The 23,229-nt window shown below is 43.9% G+C and overlaps 1 protein-coding gene across 4 annotated transcripts in view; it reads right to left on the bottom strand.

Moving 5' to 3' along the window:
* The window catches only part of MON2 (MON2 regulator of endosome-to-Golgi trafficking), a 184,974-nt gene that overhangs the window by 81,626 nt on the left and 80,119 nt on the right, over nt 1-23,229 (bottom strand). For all 4 annotated transcript variants that reach the window (XM_085894252.1, XM_085894254.1, XM_085894253.1 and 1 more), the window contains 5 exons: nt 22,224-22,348; nt 15,350-15,489; nt 10,938-11,094; nt 10,602-10,786; nt 10,259-10,340 (listed from right to left, as the gene is read on the bottom strand). In XM_085894252.1, coding sequence (XP_085750378.1) covers nt 10,259-10,340; nt 10,602-10,786; nt 10,938-11,094; nt 15,350-15,489; nt 22,224-22,348 — 689 coding nt within the window. The remainder of the gene's footprint in view (nt 1-10,258; nt 10,341-10,601; nt 10,787-10,937; nt 11,095-15,349; nt 15,490-22,223; nt 22,349-23,229) is intronic.

Here is a 23,229-nt window from a genome sequence, read left to right as displayed (position 1 = left end):
TATTTTATTCCATTCCCAGAGCTCAAGACAGAGACAGAAAAGTGTCTTAAGTGGACCAGTGTACCCAATCAACTACATGAGCAAGCCATTGTCAAAAATATCAAAGATCATCATTTTGTGTGTTCGTGATTTTTTTTAAAGGTTCTGAATCCTTTGAAGCTAATTAGTTGCATCAATCACATTCTTAGTCAGATCCATGGCATACATATGCCTTTCCAAGTACTTTCCATCATAATGGGCACGATATTATACATTGGAAAAGAGGTGATTGCGAGGTGATCTGTTAGATATGTTTGAGATAATAAAGGGTGTAGACAAGATAGGTGCAATGAAGTTTTTCAGCAGTGTGGATAGTGTTTGGACCAGGGACACAGCTTGAGGGTAAAGAAGACGAGAGCTGGGACCGTTTTAATGCAGAGGTCTTTCCGTTGGAGAGTGGGTTAATGCATGGAATGATCTCCCAGGAAAGGTAGTGACAGCAGAGCGGTGGGTAAGTTTAAATAGGATTTAGATAGGTACCTGGATACATTGAAGAATGGGGATATTGGCTTGTATGCTTGGTAACTAGCTTGTGTGTGGATGGGTTATGATACTGGGGTTGGTTCAGCACAAGCATGATGGACCAAATGGCCTCCTCCTGCACCAAAGTTCATTGTGTATCCTTGTACATAATAAGGCTGAATGTACTGCTATGTCATCATAGTCTCCCACATCTTGCTTGTGACAAATTCATGGAATACCAAATTGCTCTCTGATACTGTTGAGAGTACGTTTTGAACACCTGACACAACTCCATCCCGGGAAAGTTTTGACAACCTAACATTCTCTTCCCGAGAGTTTGTTTTTTGAACCTCAAAACACCGTGTCCCTTCCCTCAAAGACTTTATTTTTTTTGGACAATCCAATATAATCCACACCCATGAAATTATTATTTTATTTTATTGCACAGCATGCATCAAGTTCTTCTTCTTATGACCCAGGGACATGGTTGGTTGTTGGCAAGTTATTGGTGGTTCGGGTTCGTGGAACAAGAGGTTGAGGAACTGGTGCGCTGGAAAGTGGTTGGGACTGGCATGCAAGGTTCAGCAAGGACAAGCTCCACACCAGACTTCTGCACACCATAATTGGGACCCACGCCACATGAGTCAGGCACACGCAGTACAGGTTTTTCTCGTTGTCTCATCTCCCTTATCTGTCTCGTGTTTCCAAAATGAAAGAAATAAAAACGTATTTGCTATGCCATTGAAGTTTTGGGATGTATTTCATTCATTACACTGGTCAACAATTTTTTACTTTCTGAATGTTGTCTAGATTTCTACAAGTGAATTAGGGTATTCTGGCACTGCTGAATCAGGAAATGGCATCAGTTTCTCTCCATCAGGTCAGGTTTTTGTGCTAAGTTGATTTGAAAAAAATCAGATCTTGTGACAAAATCAATTACATTTTTGTGGCATTATCAGCTGATTTTTGTCAACACATATCATCCTAAACATGTTTTTAAGAAAAAAAAATGTTTTGCCAACAACATTTATTGATTACATGATAGAAACATCGATTACTGTCATCTGAATGGTGGGCATTGATAAAGGTAAGTACAAGTAAATTGCATGTTGCGTCACCACTGTTCAAACTTCAGGGCTTGAACTTCCGTTTCTTCGAACTCCTGGAATGTTCAGCGGCAGGGAGGTCTCTCTTCAGATTCCAACAGTAGTCAGCCATCATGACTGCGTCCCAGCGACCCTGATACCTGGTCTCCATCTCCTTCATGTCCTGATGGAATCTCTCCCCCTGCTCGTCACTCATTGAACCCAGGTTCTCAGGAAACCGGTTCATATGTGAAAATAGGTAGTGCATCTTGATGCTCATGTTGCAGCCCAGGTTTCTGAAAGCAGTCAGCATGTTGTTGACAAGTTCTGCGTAGTTTCTGGCCTTATTGTTGCCAAGAAAGTTCTTCACTACCAAAACAAATGTCTTCCACGCTTTCAGTTCCACTTCGTTCATTGAGTTTTTGAACTCTGGATCTCTGATGAGCTGACGGATCTGAGAACCATCAAAGATGCCAGCTTTCAACTTCTCCATGGTCAATCCTGGAAAAGCCTGGCACAAGTAAGTGAAGCAGTCACCATCTTTGTCCAGAGCCTTGGTGAACTGCTTGATTAAGCCGAGCTTGATATGCAGCGGTGGGAAGAATATTCTGTCTCTGTCCACCAGAGGGTCGTTGATGACGTTCCTTTCTTTGCATGGCACCAATTCCTCCCGCACAGGCCAGTCCTTCTTCGTGTAATGCTGAGCACGGTCCCTACTATCCCACATGCACAGAAAACATGGGTACTTGGTGAAGCCAGACTGTTGTCCCAACAAAAAGTTCACCATCTTCAGGTCAACACAAATAAACCACTTATGCTGATCATAACCAATTTTCTCCAGCACGTACTTCACCGCTTCATACTTCTCCTTCAGTGTAGTCGAGTGAGCGATGTGTACAGAGGCAAACTGGTTGCCGTTGTGTAGCAGAACACATTTCAGTGATCACTTGCTGCTGTCAATGAACAGTCTCCAATCTTTGGGTTCGTACTGTGGCACTCCAAGCTTGAGCAGAAGCGCATGTCATAAATTGGCGCATGTAGGTATTGTACATTCTTCAGAGTTCGTTATTTCAAGAAATACAACTTTTTTGTATCACATTATTACAAAATCTGCCCCATTAACTTTAGTTTTGATCCACAAACTTTATGCTTTGCCTCACCAATTTTTGGAAGATTTTGAGGTTTTATGACTTCAAACTGATCCCTTTTCGACATAATCACCCAGAACTATCGTACCTGAATACTTCTTGTCATTAAAATAATTATTTCCAATCAAAACAATTATTTGACATGACATTTTACCCCCACCAACTTCTTCTAAAATGCTCCACACATGCGTACATGTGAACAAAAATGTAAAAAACGACATGTGGCCATATCTCAAAAACTTGACCTGATTGAACAAAACTAATGTGAGTTTTGGATTCAGCGCATCAGATTCGTCCTACATCAGCTTAAAAAATGCAGACAACAAATTTGTTGTTGACCAGTGTTATTATTTATCTCAGCCACCGAAGGTAGACGAGGTTGTGTTTTTACCCCTGTCTGTCCGCGAGCATGATATCTCAAAAAGCTATGCACAGATTCGGACGAAACCTGGTGGACAGTTGGGCGTGTGACAAGGATGAATGGATTCAATTTTGGTGATGACAAGGATCCGAATCCGGATCCAAGAATTTATTTACACAAGTGATTCTTCACCATTGAGAGATGTGGACAAAAACAATATGCTGTGTCGATGCAAATTTCTCCAAAATTAGCACGAGTTTGAGGGTGATAAAAATAATAATAATAAAAGTTGCCAATTAAACTTGATTGATAATTACACTTGATTGAAAGTAAATGTATATTGTTGTAAACCTTGAATGGAAAATGTACAACGAGATTATTACAATTCTATGTGCTTGAACATGTATCTATTTTAATAATACATTTGCATTTTAAATGACCTTATCATCTCTTCTGTATTGAAAGATTATCAATCTGCCTCGTCTCTCTTTATCGAGTGCAGACAGTGGCTGCTGGTTGCATCATTCGTTGGGACGCGGCTATGCCGCTGATGCAGTGTCCCCCCCTTACCAGTGCACAGGTGCTCATTTTGCCGACCTCGGAAGGATGATAGGCTGAGTCAACCTCCTGGTGTATTTTTTTAATTCAGCGGCCAACGGGGCTTGAACTCAGGACCCGAGGATCCCAAGCCGCCACCCTAACCACGAAGCCAACACCAGGCTTAATCTGCCTCGTAAAGGTACCCAAAACAGATTCACCTTTCAAGTAATCTTTAATCATTATTCAATAAAATAGAATTACCTATTGTTTGAATTTATTCTGCTTATTAAGGGAAATTTCCTTTAAAAAAAAAATTTACATATGGCATCTGAAAGTCTGCTTGGAGATATTATTTTAGTTCAAATGGAATGTTGGTTGAAGGAGATGTCCAGATGTGTCCTTACACTTTTGTCAACTTCAGATTATATATCATTACCTAGTCTTTTCAATGCAGGCTGACTTTCTGATCTCCATACCACGGAACCATGTGTAATCCATCCAAGTACCCAAATGGCTGCAGTCTTAACGTCATTCTGTGCCGAGGGTGAACTCACCCCTCTGATTCCTGAATATTATATTCCTTCGCCCTTCAAAATTAAGCTGTCTGCTGCACAAAAGCTGTAAGTGATCTTCACCTTGAACCCTCAACCTGACAGCTGTGGCACCAGCATGTGGGGAAGAAAAACAGACCTTCTCACTAAATACCATACAAGAACTCAATATTTCCATGTATTTTATAATTGAGAGGAAGACTGTGTTGCTTATTGAAGTGCCTCTGAAATTCTCCAAATCGATATGTTTGTGTTTGTTTGTATTTATGTTTGTTTTTAATAAATGACACAAATGTACAGAAGGAATTTAGAATTTAATCGATAACAGTATAGGTGGATTAGATTTTGATTTTGTCCGGCCTATCAGTGGGATACAAAACATGAACTGTTCAGCCTGGCTGAGGTATGTGCTCTACCGAGTGCCGTTCCAGTTACTGTCTGTGATCGCTAGTGCATGGCTTTGTTCGTCTTCATCAACATTTTCTCACCGCAATAAATCCCCATTTTTGATGAACACTTGTGTGTTAATAGGGAGCAGGAACCATAGCGCTTAGAAAATTGGATTATTAAACCGTAAGATGGGCAGATTGGGTCCGTGTTCAAGCATTTTCAACGCTGATGACCGACAGGCCTCGCTCGGCCATTGAAGACGCCTTACCGTAACAATATAAATCACTACTACGGCAATGTTTGTCTTTCCGTGATGTCTAACATTACAGCAATCAATCAAAACAACACAGAAGTGTAAAAGCCCATTGAAGCTTGAGCGTCATGTGAACTCAACATTACATTAACTCAAACTTTGGTCAAGTTCAGCTCATTTCTAATTTATACCATGAAGTCAAACTAAAACAAAACATTTCATTGTACTGTGAGAAGCAAATCAAATTGAAATCAGATGACATTCTAAAGCCACAAAGATAGAGATGTGCTCAACACGATAGGGACTTCTGGTTCCGGTTCTTGAGCGACGGTGGCAGTTCCTCTTCAGGGTCTCTGCCGACTTTCTCAAAGATAAGTTTTCCAGTCGTTTTTACTGTCATTTCGTTATCTCTGTTTTCTGTATGTTTCTAGTTCAGTCTTGCATTAAAACTTGTGCTAATTGTTGAGTTTTCGTCATCTTTTCATATCAGGTTTTCTTGAGGCCTACCCTTATTCCCGTTTGTGTGCACAATCCTGTTTATTGTATTTTCTCCTTATTACCATCAGTTTTTATTTTCTCCACTTTTCCCTCCATCCTCCTTCTATCCCTCTCAACTATACCCTCTGTTTCATGTCTTAAAATATGTTTTTTTTTAAATACAACAACAAAAAAACCCCTTTTCTCTCCTCACATTATACCCCACGTTACCACATGACTTCCTGTACCAACAATGCTTCCTCCTGTTTCTGCCAATCCACCATCTTCCACTTTTGCCGACCCACATTCACCATACACAATCATGATTCTTTTTCTTCAACCTTTCCTTTACCTAATCTTTAAAAAAAAAAAAATATTATTTCACTTCTCACCTTAAATCTCTCGTAACCACGTGTTTGTCTACCCCCTTTTCTTCTTCCTGAAATTTTCGTCGACCTACCAGCTTCCTTCTGCGTTTGCTGATACAAATTCACCATACAGTCACAAAACTCTTCAACATTTCCTTTTCCTAATCTTACGTAATCTTAATAAAAAAATAAAATAAATTAAAAAACGGTTTCTTAAAATGTTTCAACTTCCTCTTTCACATGTGTGGTTCTTGGTATTGTATAATAATTCACTACTTTTTCTTCTTCAAAAGACTGTTTTCAATTCGACCTTTCCTTCATCCCGTGCCTAAAACGTCCAACTGTTACAATGTTTCTTTTCTACATTCCCTTAATTCTTCTTCTTTGCATCCCTCACATAATGTCTAATCACATCTCTGACTTTAAAAAATTTCAAATCCCACTTTGCAATGCATGCTCATGCTCCATCAATCATTCTTTTTTCCCAAACTTCAGTACCAATTCACCCCACCTACTTAAATCTATCTCCTAAGCCTTCACCTGTTATCCCCTCTCCTTACCCCTCCCATCTTGCCCCTGATCCTACCTCCACTCTTTGCACCTCTTCACTGTCTTCTGCTTCAGTATCAGCTCCTCTTCTGTTGTCCAAAAGTGTGTGGTGTTCTAACATCTGTGGGCTCTATTCTACCCAACAGATATCTCACTCTCTCAATCAGTACACTCATCACCACAAACATGCTCCTTCCTTCCCTCTCAGCACACCTCACCCTCTTCCCAATGCCTCAAATATTGTACCTCACCCAGCCCACTCCCTTCTTCACCATACCTCTACCAAGTCTCATCCTTCCCCTCTCCCCACCTCTCCCTCCTGCACCTTGGCCATGCCTACTCTCAGTCTCCCCTCCCTCTCAAAGCCTCCCTCTCACCCCTCCTCAAAGCAACCTTCACACTCTTTCCCCCTCCAAGCTTCCCTCTGACCATCCTCAAAAACTCCCCCTCACCTCTCTCCTCTCACCCTTCTATCTGCCCCTTCTCAAAGTTGCCCCCCTTACATCCACAAAGCTGCCTTCTTCCCCCACCCTCTCTCTTCCATCTCATCACTCCACCTCCTCCAAGCTTCAACTGCCCTCTACCCCCACTCTTATTACTCCCCACAATACCTCAACCCATCACCACCGATCATTTTCTCCTCCTCACCCGGCCCTATACCAGAGCTCTTCTGAAATCCCCCACACTCTTTCAACAACTCTCCTTACCCCCTCCCTTGTTCTACCCTACCCCTCCCCTCCCATTTCTTGCACCTAAAGCCTCCTCCCCACCCTCTTCTTTAGCAGTGTGGACCTCAAACATCCGAGGCCTTTGCTCAAACCTGACTGATCTTTCCATACAGGTTGCCAGTGACAAACGAGACATAATCCGCTTAATAGAAACTTTTCTCCTTCAAGACGTCTCTGACTCCTGAGTATCTTTCCCTGGTAACTCTCTTCTCCGGTTTGACAAACCTGAGCCTCATCCTGGCAGCAGAGTTTCTCTCTTCATCAAAGACTCCATTCCTCACTCTCCATGCACTGCCCTCACTTCCCCACACCCCCAGGAATACCTCTGGCTACGGCTTCCCCTCCAATCCCACCTCATGGATATATGTGTGTTGTACAGTCCATTAAACAGTGATGACTCCATTTACATCTCGCTCTCCGAAAACATGGACCAACTTCTATCCTCTCATCCAAACTCTCTCTTCCTCATATGTGGTGACTTCAATTGTCATCATGTCAGTTGGCTGGGTGTGGGTACCTCTCTCACCTGCCATGGCACTTCAGCAAAAGACTTCTGCGACTCATTGGGACTGACAATCGGTCAACTTCATGACCTGGATCTCAATCACCAGTACTCCATCTCTTCTGGATCTGATTGACCAATTTCCCTGAAAATATCTGCTGTTCTTCCTCCGCTCCAAATCGGTTCATCTGACCACATGCTTGTCAAAGTAGACATCTCTCTGGCTGTTATCAGAGAACCCCCTCAGCACCGTCGAGTCTGGCATTTCACTCAGGCCAACTGACAGGGACTTCAAAGCAGCCATCGTACTTCTAGACTAGTCTCTCTTCTCTACTTTCTCTGACATCAACTCGTCCTGGGAATTCTTTCAAAGAAACTTGCTCATATAGATATATCCCAACTCGTCTTTAGTTGTCCTACCCTTCCTCCCGCCCGTGGTACACTGAAGTTTGTGGCGAGGCAGATATCCTGAAACAACTTGCTTTCGCCTCATGGAAGGTGAATCCAACAGAAGGCAATCTCAGTTCTTCCACAAAACTCAGAACAAGTGTGTGAAAAACCCTCAGGAGAGCCAGAAAACAACATCTTTCTAATCTCAAGTCTGAACTCTCAAACCTGTCTCCCTCCTCCAAATCCTGGTGGCATATAGTTAAAATCTGTTTCTGGTGTCTGCTCCCCCTCCATCCCCTCCCTTACCACCTCAAATGCCCACAAAGCTGATACCGCACATGAAACGGCTGAATACCTAAACTCCGTGTTCGCTTCTAAATATTGTGTCCGAAACCCATTGCTTTCTGCACCCACCACCTTACCCAGTCGCACCCAGCTGTTCCTGGACTCTGTGTCCTTTTCTCCTGACAAGGTGGAGGGCTTACTGTCAAACCTCTACTCAGATTCTGCAACTGGTCCAGACGGAATCAGCTGACATGTCCTAAAAACTTGCTCTGCTGCTCTTGCTCACCCTCTCTCTGTTCTATTCACCCTCTCTTTTGCTCAAGGTCATCTGCCATCTGCTGGGAAATCAGCAAACATTACTGCCCTGCATAAAAAAGGGGTAAAAACAGATCCCAGCAACTACAGACCAATCAGCCTTCTCCCAATCATCAGCAAGGTGATGGAATCCATCATCGCTTCAGATATTAAATCCTTCCTCTTCTCCAATGGCCTGATTTCCAATCATCAATTTGGTTTCAGACCAGGCCACTCTACCCTGGATATGCTGCTTCTGCTCTCCCAACAATGGATGGAGATCCTCAATGACAGACATGAAATCAGAGCCATCTCCCAAGATATATCGTGTGCGTTCAATACGTTCTGGCACCAAGCCCTGCTGACCAAACTCTCTTCCTATGGTATCCAAGGAAATATCCACTCATGGCTCGCAGACTTCCTCTCTTGTCACAGCCAACGTGTGGCTCTTAATGGAGTTCTCTCATCCCCTCTTCCTGTCCAGGCGGGAGTTCCTCAAAGCAGTGTTCTGGGCCCTATTCTTTTTCTCGTTTTCATTAATGATCTCTCCAACTCTTTGGAAAATCCTCTTTATCTCTTTGCTGATGATTCCACCCTCTGCCATACCATCTGTCATCCCTCAGAGAGGCAAGCAGCAGCCTCTTCACTCTCTGCAGATCTGGATAAAATCACAAGCTGGTCCAACACATGGAACATGTCTTTCAACCCTGACAAATCTCACTCTCACGATGTCTCTCCGAAAGGAGGGTCAGGGGAACAGCCTCAACACCCCCCCCCACCGCCCATCTCCCTTCTCAACAATCCTCTTGAAGAAGTCTTTTCATTCAAGCTTCTGGATCTCACTCTCTGCCATGATCTTTCCTGGGAGAGCGACATTTCCAAGCTGGCCTGCAAAGTCAGTCGCCGACTGGGTATCCATCGTGCAAAGTCCTTCCTCGGCACACGAGCTCCTGACCACACACAAAGCTTTCATCTGCAGCCTGATGGAGTACTGCTCTCCCCTCTGGGATGGTGCTCCTGTTTCTCACCTTTCTTGGCTTCATGCTGTGGAAACCAAGGCATTTAGGATGATTGGCATCTCCCACAATGAGGCTGAGTCTTTGGGTCTCTCACTCTCTCACCACAGGCAGGACGGTGGTCTCTGTCTTCTACAGTCTCCTCTCCGGCCTCGCCCCCCTCCCCCCGCCCGCTCTGTCCCCCCTCACCCCAACATTTCCACAGGTAACTCAAGGTCTGCCAGCAACCCCCTTCTGGTAAAACTACCAAAATCAAGAATCACTGCTCACCTTCACTTTCATTCCTCTTTTTCCCACCTTTGGAACAAACTCCCACACTCTCTTCAATCCCACTCTTCCCTCCAGGTCTTCAAAACAGCTGTTCACCACCATCTCTTTTCTTCTCCCATCCAAAACCACGATCTTTTCTACCCCCATTAATCCACCCCACACCCACCTCCTTCAAATTCCCTGCTTTCCTTCCTGAAAGTCCCTGTCGTATAAGGACCTAAAAGTCCCTGTAGTGTCCATCTTGTTTACCCTGTGTACCGCGCCCCATCCATCTCACTTCCGCAGATCTCCTCATGTCTCTGCTCCCCACTGTTTTTGTCCTTCCTTCTCCCACCCCTCTTGTCTCCTGCTCCTTTTTGTGCATTTCTGTGTGTTAGCCCTCATATGAGCCTCAATATTGTTTACAAAAATAAAAAGTGCAAACAAAGAATTTGCTCACAGCATAAAGAGCAAATGACCACCAAAAACCAACCCATGATCTCTCAAAAAAGTTCCCCAAGGTCTCAAAATAAAGAAAGCAACTTCAACTTATTGAAGAGCTTGTATTTACCTTGCATCAAGTAACGGAGAAAGGGCTGCAAGAAGTCCACACCAGGAGAGCTCAATCATTGCCTCCCATACCTGCTTTGCAGCTGAATGGAACAGTGACAAAAGCTAAGGGGGATGTTTAACAAAGCACCATGTTGCATTTCAACCTGACCACAAAACATCAACAAAAAGGATGCACAAACTATAGGTCAAACAAACTGAAAAATTAGATTTCTACAACTAAAAGGTGTTTTAAGCATTGTGCAGAAATAAAATAGTCTGTACCAGTTAAGTGAGAAACATAGCCATCAATAAAACACAAAGGGCAAAGATCAAGGGAAGTTTAGAAATGTTTTGCAACCAACAATAGGAAGAAGATGCAGTGGATGGTTCTGCGTTCACAGCCACCGTCGTGCCATTGCAGCGATCCATTTCCCCCTCTATCATGCAGGTTACTCCACGCACAAGGTCCAGCAAGCAATTGAATGCAACAGACATGGCATAACCATCTGCCACTGGTGGAGCTTCTACCTTGTCCAATAGCTCTAGGCTTCAGACAAAAAAAAACAAAAATTAAGGCAGGCTGTTGTGACGAAGTGAACAGCAATGGCATAACGTGCCAGTGGAGAATTTTAAAAATAAATAAATAAATAAATAAAAACGGTTAACCAAGCAATATTCCATTACAGTGATTTACTCACTAAACAGCCCTGGTAGAGCCTTGTGCCGAGATGTTCAGAATTGGAATCCACGTGCCCCTGTACTCGAATGCTGGTTGTGGGGTGATTCCACCATTAGGTCCACCAGGCCCTACTCCGGTGGCCTGCATAGATACTACTGGAGCAGCAGCTGCAGCACCTTAAACAGCAAAAGTAGAAAATGTGATGGAGAAAATTATATATATATATATATATATATATATATATATATATATATATATATATATATATATATATATATATATACATATATACATATGTATATATACATATACATATATTGCTGCAAATTCTGGCCCGTCCAGCATGCGATCGGCCGCTTGACTCGAATGGCGACCGCGTCGCCCACCGGAATGGACAATTCAGTCATGACCCTCCGGGAACTACCGCCAGGAGCCAGTCACGGGTGGGGGTTTAACCTCACCACAACTCAGTCCGCATTCTATCCGCGCGAAATAGGGTCCGATCGCCGAATGGTCGATTTAACTAAGTACCCGCGCGGATAGCGTACCGAGGAGTTGTACCACGCCACAGGTCGACTCCAGACACGAACCGCAAAAGCGGCTCGTTCCGTACTACAAGGATAACCGAGCGGAGTTATCGTCGACCTTGACGGTTCAGATTAGTTACTGGGTGTTTTAAAACCCACTATTAATCCCTTACATGATGCAAGATGGAGATTCAAACAAAGGAAAGGACGCAGCGAAACGGGGAACAATTGGACCAGCACATTTATTGCGGAAGCACGGAAGGCACGTATATTACAGTCAAGCAAGAAAACACAATAAAAGCATGCAGATCTACAACCGAATATGATTTACATGGCAACACTAATAACAGTTCTACTTTTCAATACTGGCGCCACCCACAGACATTTACACAAAACCCGAAAAGAAAAGGAAGTCGCGAATTCCCTTGGCGCGTCGTCCAGCCCTTGGCGACCGTAACTCCGAGTCCCTCCGGCGTGGTCCACTGTGCTCGTGCCTCGCGCCTGCACGTGTCGTCCGCCCGACAGGGACGAACGAACAGAACCTCCGACCAGGAGCAATCACCACAACTCTCGACAATCGACCGAACCAACCAAGAGCAAGGACTCTCCACCCTTCGACAACCGACCGAACAAGAGCCCAACTCGAACGCGAACCTCTCCACGCCCACGCCTTTTGTAGGGTGGTGCTCCGCCCTTCGCCCCACCCCGTTTCTGGCTCCACCTCCCTTCTGGAAGCTTCCCAAAAAGGGGCGTGCCCTCTCGCTCCCCCCTCCCCGTACCGTGCGGGGGACGAGGAAAGTCAGTTTTGGCTCAGGGCCAGGGAATTATTCCCCCAAAATCAGACCCCCACCTATTTTCACCTTTGACCTCTGGCTCAAATCGCACCTCACCCATGCCAAAGCGCAGGCGTTTTGGGCGGGAGATCTTGGCGGGAGATTTTAAGCTGCCACTCCGCTCCTTTCATCCGTCCCGCGGAGATAGTGACCGCACGGTGCTCGTTGAATGGCGAGTGGCGAAGATGTGGTAGCGTAGTTGTGGAAGGTGGCGTCATGGTGTGAATGGCGTGATCATTGAGATGTTGGTTGTGGCGATGTTTGTTGTTGTTCTTGCACCAAATTAACGACAGCAAAAGAAAAACGACGAACTGAAGAATCATAGCCCGAATGGATCACATATATTCCCTCTATACAACGGGTTTGGGCTAACTCCACATGAACTTACCAATATATCTCACCTGAGGACCCTTTATGGTGTAATGCGAATTTCCCCAGCCGTAACAATATATTTCGTCAAAATGCAACATCCGATGCTAAGACATCATATAAAATATGAAGATAGGACATCAGTTCCTGGTGCTTGAAGAGTAACAAGGAGCTGATCCTCGAGGTCCCCCACGTTTTGCGAGGTTGACACACACACACACACACACACGCCAAGTTACCGAGATAGTTGCCATGATAACATAATTCAGCCCATCACCGGCGTGATCTAATCAAGATGACATCATGTTATGAGGTATAGATATCTGCAATATGAAAGCTAAATGTTAAACGGTTTTTGAAACATCGCATACACAAAACTACATGGGACAGATTATCGGGCGGTTGGTCGAAAAGCTCATTGTAATCCCCCGTCTCCGACCTTGTCGGAGGAGGGAGGGACAATAAAGTGAAGATGTAATCTTGTTTTTCTTTTTCTTTGTGTGCATTTCATAAAAAACAGTATACATTAAAAAGGTACACCAAGGGTTAATTAAATTGTAACAAGGAGCAGATACTCAAGGTTCCAAACCTTTTAGGTGGTATGAGAAATCGATCTGTGTCATATGAAAGCTAAATCTTGAACGTTTTTTGAAATATTACATACACAAGTTAAGTTACTGAGATGGTTGCCATTGCAACATGATTCAGCCAATCACTGCCGTGATCTAACCAGGTTGAGATGATGTGAAGAATAGATATCTACAACAAGAAAACTAAATATTCAACGGTTTTTGAAATTTTGCATACACAAAACTACATGGACAGATGATCAATCAGTCGGTCAGACGGAGCTCATTTTAATTGCTCCTCGTCTCCGACATTGTCAGATGGGTGGGGGTGCAAATTAAAGTTTGGGTCATAATTATGCTCAAATTGGTAATGGACATGTAATAGAATATCATATCATAACAGCTCATTCAAAAGCAGGAAAGACAATTTTTCGGACAGCTGCCAATTTGGCATGTATATTTATGATCATTACCAGAAGCAACTGTTCCCTGCAGGAGCAGCTGGGGAGGGGGGAGGGGTCATGTTATTATCTTTATGACTATTAATACCACAGCAGAGTACCAATCCTAAGGGTGATCTTGTTCGAAGCGTACAATACGTTCTTCCGACAGATTCCTGTATTTGGCTTGGTCGCTGCCTCGGTCGCTCCCGAAAATAAGATTAACCTGGGTTACGTATATGAAGCGAAAACATGTTCTGCTTACATGCATATATGATACATCATGGTTATATAGCTTAGAAAATTCCAGTTGCACCCACGCTCCCCACCAAGGAAAGAAAATGCCAAGATTTGGCGAACTTGTGTTTTTTCAAAACTTGATAGAATAAAATGAAACTTGCACATATACAGACAGCTTCAGGGTGCCCTCAATCCCTGAAAGTTTCAACTTCCGAGGTAAAATCCTCTCGGATGAGTGGATGATACATACATACATACGCTCCATTATATAGATTTTTTTCTTTTTCAACTTAGGCTCATTGTGGAGCTTGTATATAAATTACATGTCGAGCTATGACATTAAAAGACATTAGTATACATGCACATTAACATGACAAGGATATAGTAGATAATGAACAAATCAACACAGTAAACAGGATTTGAACCGACAATCGTCACATCGTGACCAAAGTGCTCAGACAGGATTCCTAAAATCCAAATTTCCTTTCAGTTTTACTTTTCTCAACTTGGACCACAACCCTCAAACTCCTCCTTTACATATACGATATGTATTCGTACGCTTACATCTACACTCCAAAACGGGTCGTGCGTGCGTCCAAGTAATGCACCAAATGACATTGGTTGGACAATTATCCTGACTCCACCCACAATTTCTTTCCTACGACTGTCAATTTAGGAAAACTTTAGAATTACCTTTTTCTCTCAAGCAGCACTTTTACTGCGGAGGTTAGCAGGTTTGCTATTATTTCGGACTGTTTTCTCAAATTGTGAGTTGAACAGGTGACTGTGTCAATGGGTTTCTGTGAAGTCAGTGATGTTACACAGTCCACTGTTTTGATGTGGGAATGCCATATGATACTACTATTCTTGCTTTTATGAGTGGGAGGGGGCGAAACTAAAGATGGGACAACTTTGAAAGGGGGAGTTAACTTTCGGTGGGAGGGGGCATGGAAGGGTTTGAAGGCTTGAGTGTGGAAAGGGGATTGATGTCTTAGGGTTGGGAGGGGAAGGTTGAGGACTTGAGATTGCAGGGGGGGGGGGAGGAGAGCAAAGAAAAACAGAGTTGGGAGGGGGAGGCTGAGGCTTTTTTGTTGAGTTGTCAGAATTGCATGTGTGTTGGAGGGGGTGGGGGATGGTGGCAGTCACCCATCGGGTAACGTGCTGGACCCACTAGAAGGGCTCCTTTCAACCAAGACAATAAGTAATTCGTCAAAACACGAGCAGTAATGCACAAAATGACAATTTCCACTTGGAATGAATAATTTCCCTTTAAAAACTTCTCTTAGTTCAAGAATTTCCTTCATGGTGGACTTTCACTCTTTCCCCCTTTTGACATGCAGAACATCTGATACATTTGTTTGCCGCACTCGATTTTTACGCAACAATTTTTCACTTTGCACAAGCTGGTAAACCGAATGCCTGCATGACAGGAAGCCATTCTCATCGAGCTCACCAGCAGGAAGAGCAGCAGGCTGAGAAGCACCAGAACCAGCAAGGAGGAAAAGTGACTGGATGAAGGAGCCCAATGCATTGATAATGTCACGGAAGACCTTTGTAGAGTGCTCCTTCATATCATAACACTCGCAAAATGACCTGGAGGAGTATAAAATTACGCTTTCAAACTTTTTCTTGAGCACAAATCTCATTTTGAGTTAGAAGTATCAAGTGAAACGCAGCAGGTGAAAATATATATATATATATCGATACATAATCATCACTGAAAAAGTGGTTCTATATCCATGATAGATATAGTGATATACAGGGTGAAACAGAAAGGACGAGATATTTATGCCTCGGCTGACTAATTCGCCGGACGCATGACGTTTTTGGGTTGTCCATCCATGTTAATTTTCTCTGAAACCGCTCATCATAAAATTGACATGAAATTTCCACAATAGGTGGTGCGACTACTGATATAGAATGTTTTAACGATAACTAGTGGGGCCGTTAGTCCGATGGACCAAATTGTTATTGGTCTTTACAGCCTTCTTGCATTCCAGCTGCCGTGCTACTTGAGCATGAGCTTGCCTTTCACCCAGCTCAGATGTGCTTGGGGCCAATGTAGGGATTATGTATGTTCATTGTCATTATTGTCATACGATTCTACTATTTTTTATTATTGTTGTTAATTAATATATGCTTTGTTGCAATGTTATCGTTTTTGTTATATATTTTGTGATTAGAACGAATGCCACGCCATGGTAGAAGGACATAGTAAGTTGCTTTATATAACAACATGGCGTACATTTAAAACATGGGAATTCTCACTGATTTTATTTTTGTAGTATAGTCGAGTCTTAAAGGGTCTATAGTCTTGAGGACAGTCGGTTCCTTGGGGACTTGAGACTTTTGGGTCCTCGGGGACTTTTGGGGGCATCTGGGTCTTCGGGGTCTTCAAAGGTCAAAGGGATCTCAGCAGTCTAAAGGGCCAAAAGGTACATTCCAATAGTGCATCATTAATGAATCGACGTACGGACGTAATTATGACAAAAAAGTATCTCACTCACACACACACACACACACACACACACACACACACACACACACACACACACACACACACACACACACACACACACACACACACACACACACACACACACACACACACACACACACACACACACACACACACACACACACACACACACACACACACACGACGTCAGAGGTCAAGTGGTGTGGCAACCATCTTGAGAAAAAAGGCAAACCTTTGGATCTCTATCTACGAAACCACTCCACAGAAAAAATTGAAGCTTGGCACATGTCAAGTACTCCCCATGGGAAATAAGTGATTTTTTTGATGTCATAGGTGGCTTCGTTATGACATCATAATTGCATACATCGAACACTTTATCAGATCAGAATGAAAATCTTTGAGGGTCATCTCAGGCTAAATTGTATGGGGGGAGGGGGGAGGGGGGATTGATGACATCATAGGTCACATGGTTTGGCAACTATGAGTTTTTGAAGAATAATTCTTTTTAAATCTTTCCGGTACGGCTTGACATAGAGGGGAAACTTCACCCACATGTTCCCCAAGCCATGGGTCTATAAGTTTGTTAAGGAATAATTGATAGGTCACATTGTTTGGTAGCCATATTGGATTGAACAAAAATATGAAAGAATATTTTCTCTGGAACCGCTTAATCAATCGATGTGAAGCTTCACAATTATGATCTAGTAGTGATGTGGAATATATATGTTTTAAATTTCACCTTAATCGGACACATGGCTTGGCAGCCAGAATTATTTTAATAATTTGAATCTGGGTTCAAGGATTTAAATCAAACTTGGTACAATTATGTATAATGATGTAATAATGTGGTCGAGGCGCCGCGACGTCGAAGAGTGGCGTTCTAGTTTTAATATGCCGTAACTTTGTCACATTAATATAATTAGCGGATTTTTATTGAAAAGTTTTTATGGGTGAGAAATTTATTTTTGTAGTCTAGTCGAGTCTTAAAGGGTCTATAGTCTTCGGGACAGTCGGTTCCTTGGGGACTTGAGACTTTTGGGTCCTCGGGGACTTTTGGGGGCAAAGGTTGAAAAGGTTAATAAAGATCATGGGTGAGAAATAGGGATGACAAGAGATGGTGGTGCACTACTTGCTTGAAGCCCTGGAGGGAAGAGCAAGATAGAAAAACCTCTGGAAGATGTTTATATAGATTGAAGGAGAGAGGAGGTGTGCAATCAGCCTGGATTTTGGAAGTTTAACCAGGAGGGGGTTACTGGAAGGCCAAGTGCATCGTGGAGTAGATCTGGAGGGTTGTTTTTTATATACAAGGTAAAGGCTTGTGGAAGAGCGAGGACATAGAATGGATCATGATGTAACAGAACAAAAAGAAGAGTAGAGAGAGTACAGGTTGTGGGGGAGGGGGGGACACCAACAGCAGAACTGCGGGACAAATTGGAGCGAGACTTGGAAAAATAATGGGTGTGGGGAGGAATGAGGGGTAGAAGAAAGCGCAAGGGGTGGACAAGATGGATACAGAAACAAACTCTTCGGAGAGAAAAGCTGAAAATTCGGAAGGAGGTGGGCTTGGGGATGTGGGGGGTATCAGGGTGGAAAAGATCATGGTTTTGGATGAGGGATGATCTGAGATGGTGGAAGAGAGCTGCATTGAAGACTTGAAGAAAATAACTACATTGAAGAGGATGTGTAAGTTGGATCGACAAGCAGGAAAAGAGAAGGAAGAAATGAGTGGAGGCAAAGTGTGCAGATGAATTTTGAGAGTTTCACCAGAAGAGGGTTGACAGTAAACTGCATGCACCCTGCAAAAACCTGGGGGAGGGAGGGGGTGGGGGTTGGGGGACAGAGCACGGAAAGAGCAGAGGGTGCAAGACCAGAAAGAAAGTGGTAGAAGACAGACTACCGACATGTTTACAATAAGAAAGTAACATGTCCAAAAACTCATTTTCATTGTGGGAGATTCCAATCATCTTGAAGGCCTTGGATTCCACAGCATCAAGGTGACCAAGGTGTGAGGCACGGTCACTAGTCCAGAGGGGAGAGCAGAACTCCATCAAGCTGTGGATGGTGGATGAAGGCCTTGCATTTGGATAGCAGCTCAGGTGTGCCAATGAAAGACTTTATACGATGGAGGATGCCCATTTCGCGACAGACTTTGCAGGCCAAATAAGAAATGTGGTTTTCCAAAATCATGTCCGATGGTGAGACCCAGGAATTTTTCTGACTGAACGTCTGAGAGGATTGTTAAGAAATTAAATGGGAGGGCTTTCCACACACTCCTTTCGGAGAGAGCAAGAGAGTGAGGGTGCGAGATTAGTCAAGACATTTCACGAGTTTGACCAGTGTCAGGAAGTCATGCGTGGAGTTGGCCTTGGATGCCAAAGGCAGAGAGTCTGGAGAACAGACTGTACCAAAAGCTTGAGATATGTCTAGAACTCTAGAATAATGGCCCTGATCTCATGTCTGACATTGAGAGCTTCCATCCATTGTTTGGAGAGTCAAAGCAGCATGTCCAAGGTGGAGTGACCTGGTCTGAATTATGAATTGGTGTTATGAGATGAGGTTGATGGAGAAACAGATTTCATATCAACTGTGATGATGGATTCCATGACCTTGCTAATTATTGGACGCAAGCTAATTATTGGTCTGTCTTGAGGGGATCGATATTTCCACCTTTATAACGCAATGCAGTGACTTTGGCTGATTTTAAAGCAGATAGAAGATGACCAAGGGCAAATGAGAGGGTGAAAAGGGCAGAGAGAGGAAGTGCAAGAACAGCAGGTTTTTAGGACATGTGAGCTGATGCCGTCTGGTCCAGTTGCAGTCAGAATTGAGGGTTGCAAGAAACTTCTCCATCTTCTCAAATGAAAAAGAGTCCCGGAGTATTTTGGTGCGACTGAGTAGGGTATGTACAGAGGGGGAGGGGGTGGGGGACACAATATTTGGAAGCAAACACAAAATTGAGGCATTCGGCGTCACGAGCAGTTGGCTGTGGTGCCATTTGAAGAGAGGTCAGGTCAGGTGAGGTATGGGAGCATGCGCTGGAGCAGGGCATTGCTGGGTCCACTTTCCGCCGGTACTCCAGGGACCTCAGTCTGGCCATCCCCCAGGCAGATGGTTGGCCCATCCCCATCTCCTTGAGATGCTGATCAACCTGCTGCAACCACGAGGAACGTGGTCGGCCCGTTGGCCTCCTCCACTCACAAGGCTCCATCGCTGAGAGAATCTGGTGAGCAGGATCAGCGTCAGGAAAACGAGCCACATGTTCATAAAGCCGCAGCTGACGCTCACGGACTATTCATGTAACAAATCTCATTTGAGTCTCTCTCAGCAACTGCTCAGACAAAAAGTCCGACCAGTGATAGCCAAGGCCTCTCCGAAGAGACCTGGTACCGAAGGAGTTAAGCCTCCATCTCAGATGCCTGGTCAGAGTCCAAGCCTCACATCTGTCGCAGAGACACAAATATTACTGCCAAGGTAAGTGAATCTCTCCGTGACCTCAACATCCTCACCACAAACGGGTACAGACAAGATATCAGCATCTAAGATGTCAATCAAAGCCTGGATCTTAGTTTTGATCCAGGAAACCATATCAAAACGTATGCTTACAATGAAGGGAGGAAAGGGATGGAAGGGGAGCATACTCCAGAGACAGACTTAACAAGACGCAACTAGGTTTTAGAGGGAAACAAGTTTGAAAGTTCAATCGAGATTGGACAGATGTTGTCTTCTGGCTCCCCTTAGAGTGGCCACACACTTGTTGGGGGCTTTGTGGAATGATCTGAGATTGTCTTTGGTTGGATTAACCTTCCAGGAAGAGAAGGCAAGTTGTTTCAAGGCAGCTGCCCACCACAGGATTCAGCGTACAATGGGTGGGAGGGTTGGGTAGGATAACTGAAGATGAGGAGAAATTAAGCTCTACATAGAGAAAGCAGGTTTCTGTGTAAGAATTCCTAGGCTGAGTTAACATCAGGGGCAGTAGATATAGGAGACCAGTCCCAAAGAGCGATGGCTGCTTGCAATCCCTTCCAATCTGCCTGAGTAAACTGCCAGACTCACCGGCACTGAAGCAGTTCTCTGAGAACAGCCAGAGATGTTCACTTTCACAAGCATATCATTAAATGAATCAATTCAAGCAAATGAATAGCAGGAGATATTTGTGGGGAAGTTTGTCATCGCCAAATCCAGAAGGGAGGATTTGCCATTGAGAGAAATCCAGGTTGGAAAGTTCATGGATCGAGTCAGTCCCAGGGAGTCACAGAAGTCCTTTGCTGAAGTACCATGGCTGGTGAGAGAGGTACCAACACTCAGCAAATTTGCATGGTGACAATTGAAATCATGACACAAGAGGAAAAGAAAGTTGAGATGAGTGGTTAATAGTTGGTTGATGTTGTCTGTGGAAGATATGTAGATGGAGTTATCACTGTTACGAGGACGGTACAACACACAGACAAACAAGAGGTGGATGCGTCGGGGAAGGTGCAGCCAAAGATACTCCTTGGGTTGGGAAGTGTAAGATCAGTCCAAGGACAGTGAGAAATTGAGTTATTGATGTACAATGCAACTTAGCTAACAGGGCAGGGTTTAGGCCTATCAAATTGGAGAAGACAATCGGTGGGAAGAGACACTAAGGAGTCAGGGATGTCCTGTGGGAGTAAAGATTCTGTTAAACTGATGATGTTCGGTTTATCAACAGCAGCCTGGATTGAGAAATCTGTCAGGTTGGAGCGGAAGCGCCTCAGATATTTGAGGTCCACACAGTTAGGGAAAGGGAGGAGGTGATGGTTGGACGCAAGATGGGGGTCAGGAGCGGGGCTTGAGGGGGAAGCTTTGTAGGGTAGCTTTCAGGGGGTACGGTAAGATGGGAAGCTTTGAGAGTGTGAGGTGAGGAGGAATATAGAAAGCGGGGACGTGAAGCTTTGAGGGAGTGGGATGAGGGGGTGCAAAAAAGGGGACAAAGTCGAGGGATACTGAGGAGGGGGAGATAGAAGAGGGAGGGTAGAAGGACGTGAGGTTGTTGGATATGTGGAGGAGGGTATTGACACCGTTAAGACGTGAAGGAGATTTGATTGTCGTGAGCATATAACCTCTGCAAACTTGGCTTATGATTCCCGGATTGGACATGCAGAGATAAAGATCATGGGATGGGTGGGAAGAATTTTTGTTGAAGGCACAGTGGAAGGTGGTGCTGTAGGTGCGGGAGGGCAGGTTGATGGACCAAGAAGTAAGCAGGCAAGGTTTTGGAAAATAATCTTTGCGTGTAATAATAAGAATTGATTGTGGTGAAGAAGAACACTTGGAGTACTCTTGATTGAGAAGTAAAGAAAGTGAAGCATTTTAAAATGTTTTTAAATGCCTTGAAAGGAAGGGAAGGAAGAAGTATTTACATTCAATGAGGATTCAATGGAAATTCAGTTTGGAGGTATTGCAAAAAGGAAGAGATAAATAAGGAGGTACAGGAAAGAAGTGTAGGCGGGAGGAAATTGTGACAGTTTTGGAATGAAAAATAGTTTTTTTTTTTAGTTTGTTTTTATATTTTTGGAACGAAGAGGGGAACTTGAATGCCTTGGAGGTAAAAAGTACTATATACCGCTGCTCCGGAGGTAACCAATTCCTTGAAATGAAAGTTCACGTGCAAGCGTTAGCCCATGCGAATGGCATAATGTTGAAACAGCCAGAATCATTCATTATTCCTGTGTTGCTGTGAAACCACTTGTGTTTGAGGGCTTTGCTTGTTCACTCTCAATGTGCTGGGACTGGTAAGCCATATGATAAGCAGCAAGCATCCCAGTGACTTGATAAGTTTAAACACCTGATACCCCATTAAAATTGCCACAATTAAACAAGCACTCACCGAAGCAGCTGCGGCTGAACGCAAAGCTTGTGCAAAGATTCAACAGCAAGCGCACGCAACCACTGAGGCTTGTCTCCATCCAGGAACTTGACGAGCAGCGAAAGAAAAATCTCACACTCTGTCACCTGCAGGAAAAACAGCAACATTGAAACACTTATTAAAAAACTGCTTATATTTTTTCCAAAGCCCTCTTCCTTTGTAGGAGACATCACTCCTGAAAAGTCACTTTAGCTCTCTCCTCAGGGCAGTTAATTTACCTCTGTCAACATTCAGTTAAAAAAGATTTGTCATCCTGTTTTTATTTACTTTCATGCATTTTAGGTTCACGAGCCTGTAAGTGACCACTATATTCGTTATGGGTGTGTGTCTGTCTGTCTGTTTGTCTGTCCCGAGCATAGCTCCGTGGGTTTTGATCCGATCTTGATAAAATTAGGGTGCGAGGTTTGTGTCATGATTTAGTTGTGTTTTACTGAGAATGGGCATGCTGTGCCCATTATGGGCGGAGCCACGCCCAAAAACATGTGTTTTGAGGGGGTAGCCGGTTTCAAGTTACATCTTCTCCGAGGGGGTTTGTCGAATCTGGCAGGGGTTTCGGTGTTTGGTTAGCCCAATGGCACCTGCATAGCCCCACGGAGCTCGATTTTTCATTTTCATCCCAAGGTCAAGGTCACGAACTTAGAAAATGTCGAAAAAAAAATCAATAAATTGGGTATCGAGCTCCTAGGGTTTTCAACTGTTTCGAATGAAAGTTGGTATGCAAGTAGTGCTCTTCGAGTACTACAACTTTCATTATTTACATTTTTCCCGATTCCCACCAGTTTGCCCGTGGCATCCCCTCGAAGGTCAAAAAATAAAAAAAGGCGAACTACGTTTAGGATTTCGCAATTCATGGTCGATTTCGATGAAACTTGAGTGGTAGGTTCATACCATGACCTCCGTTGCTATGGCCGTCTCCGTTGTCTCGCAATGGCTGAAAAAAGTGCTATAGGTCAAAATTTCAAAGTTG

The sequence above is a fragment of the Eptatretus burgeri genome, chromosome 9 (genome assembly GCF_056783735.1).
Source record: "Eptatretus burgeri isolate ZD-2024b chromosome 9, Ebu_testis_v1, whole genome shotgun sequence".
NCBI lineage: Eukaryota > Metazoa > Chordata > Myxini > Myxiniformes > Myxinidae > Eptatretus > Eptatretus burgeri.
This window is presented reverse-complemented; position numbering and strand designations above follow the sequence as displayed.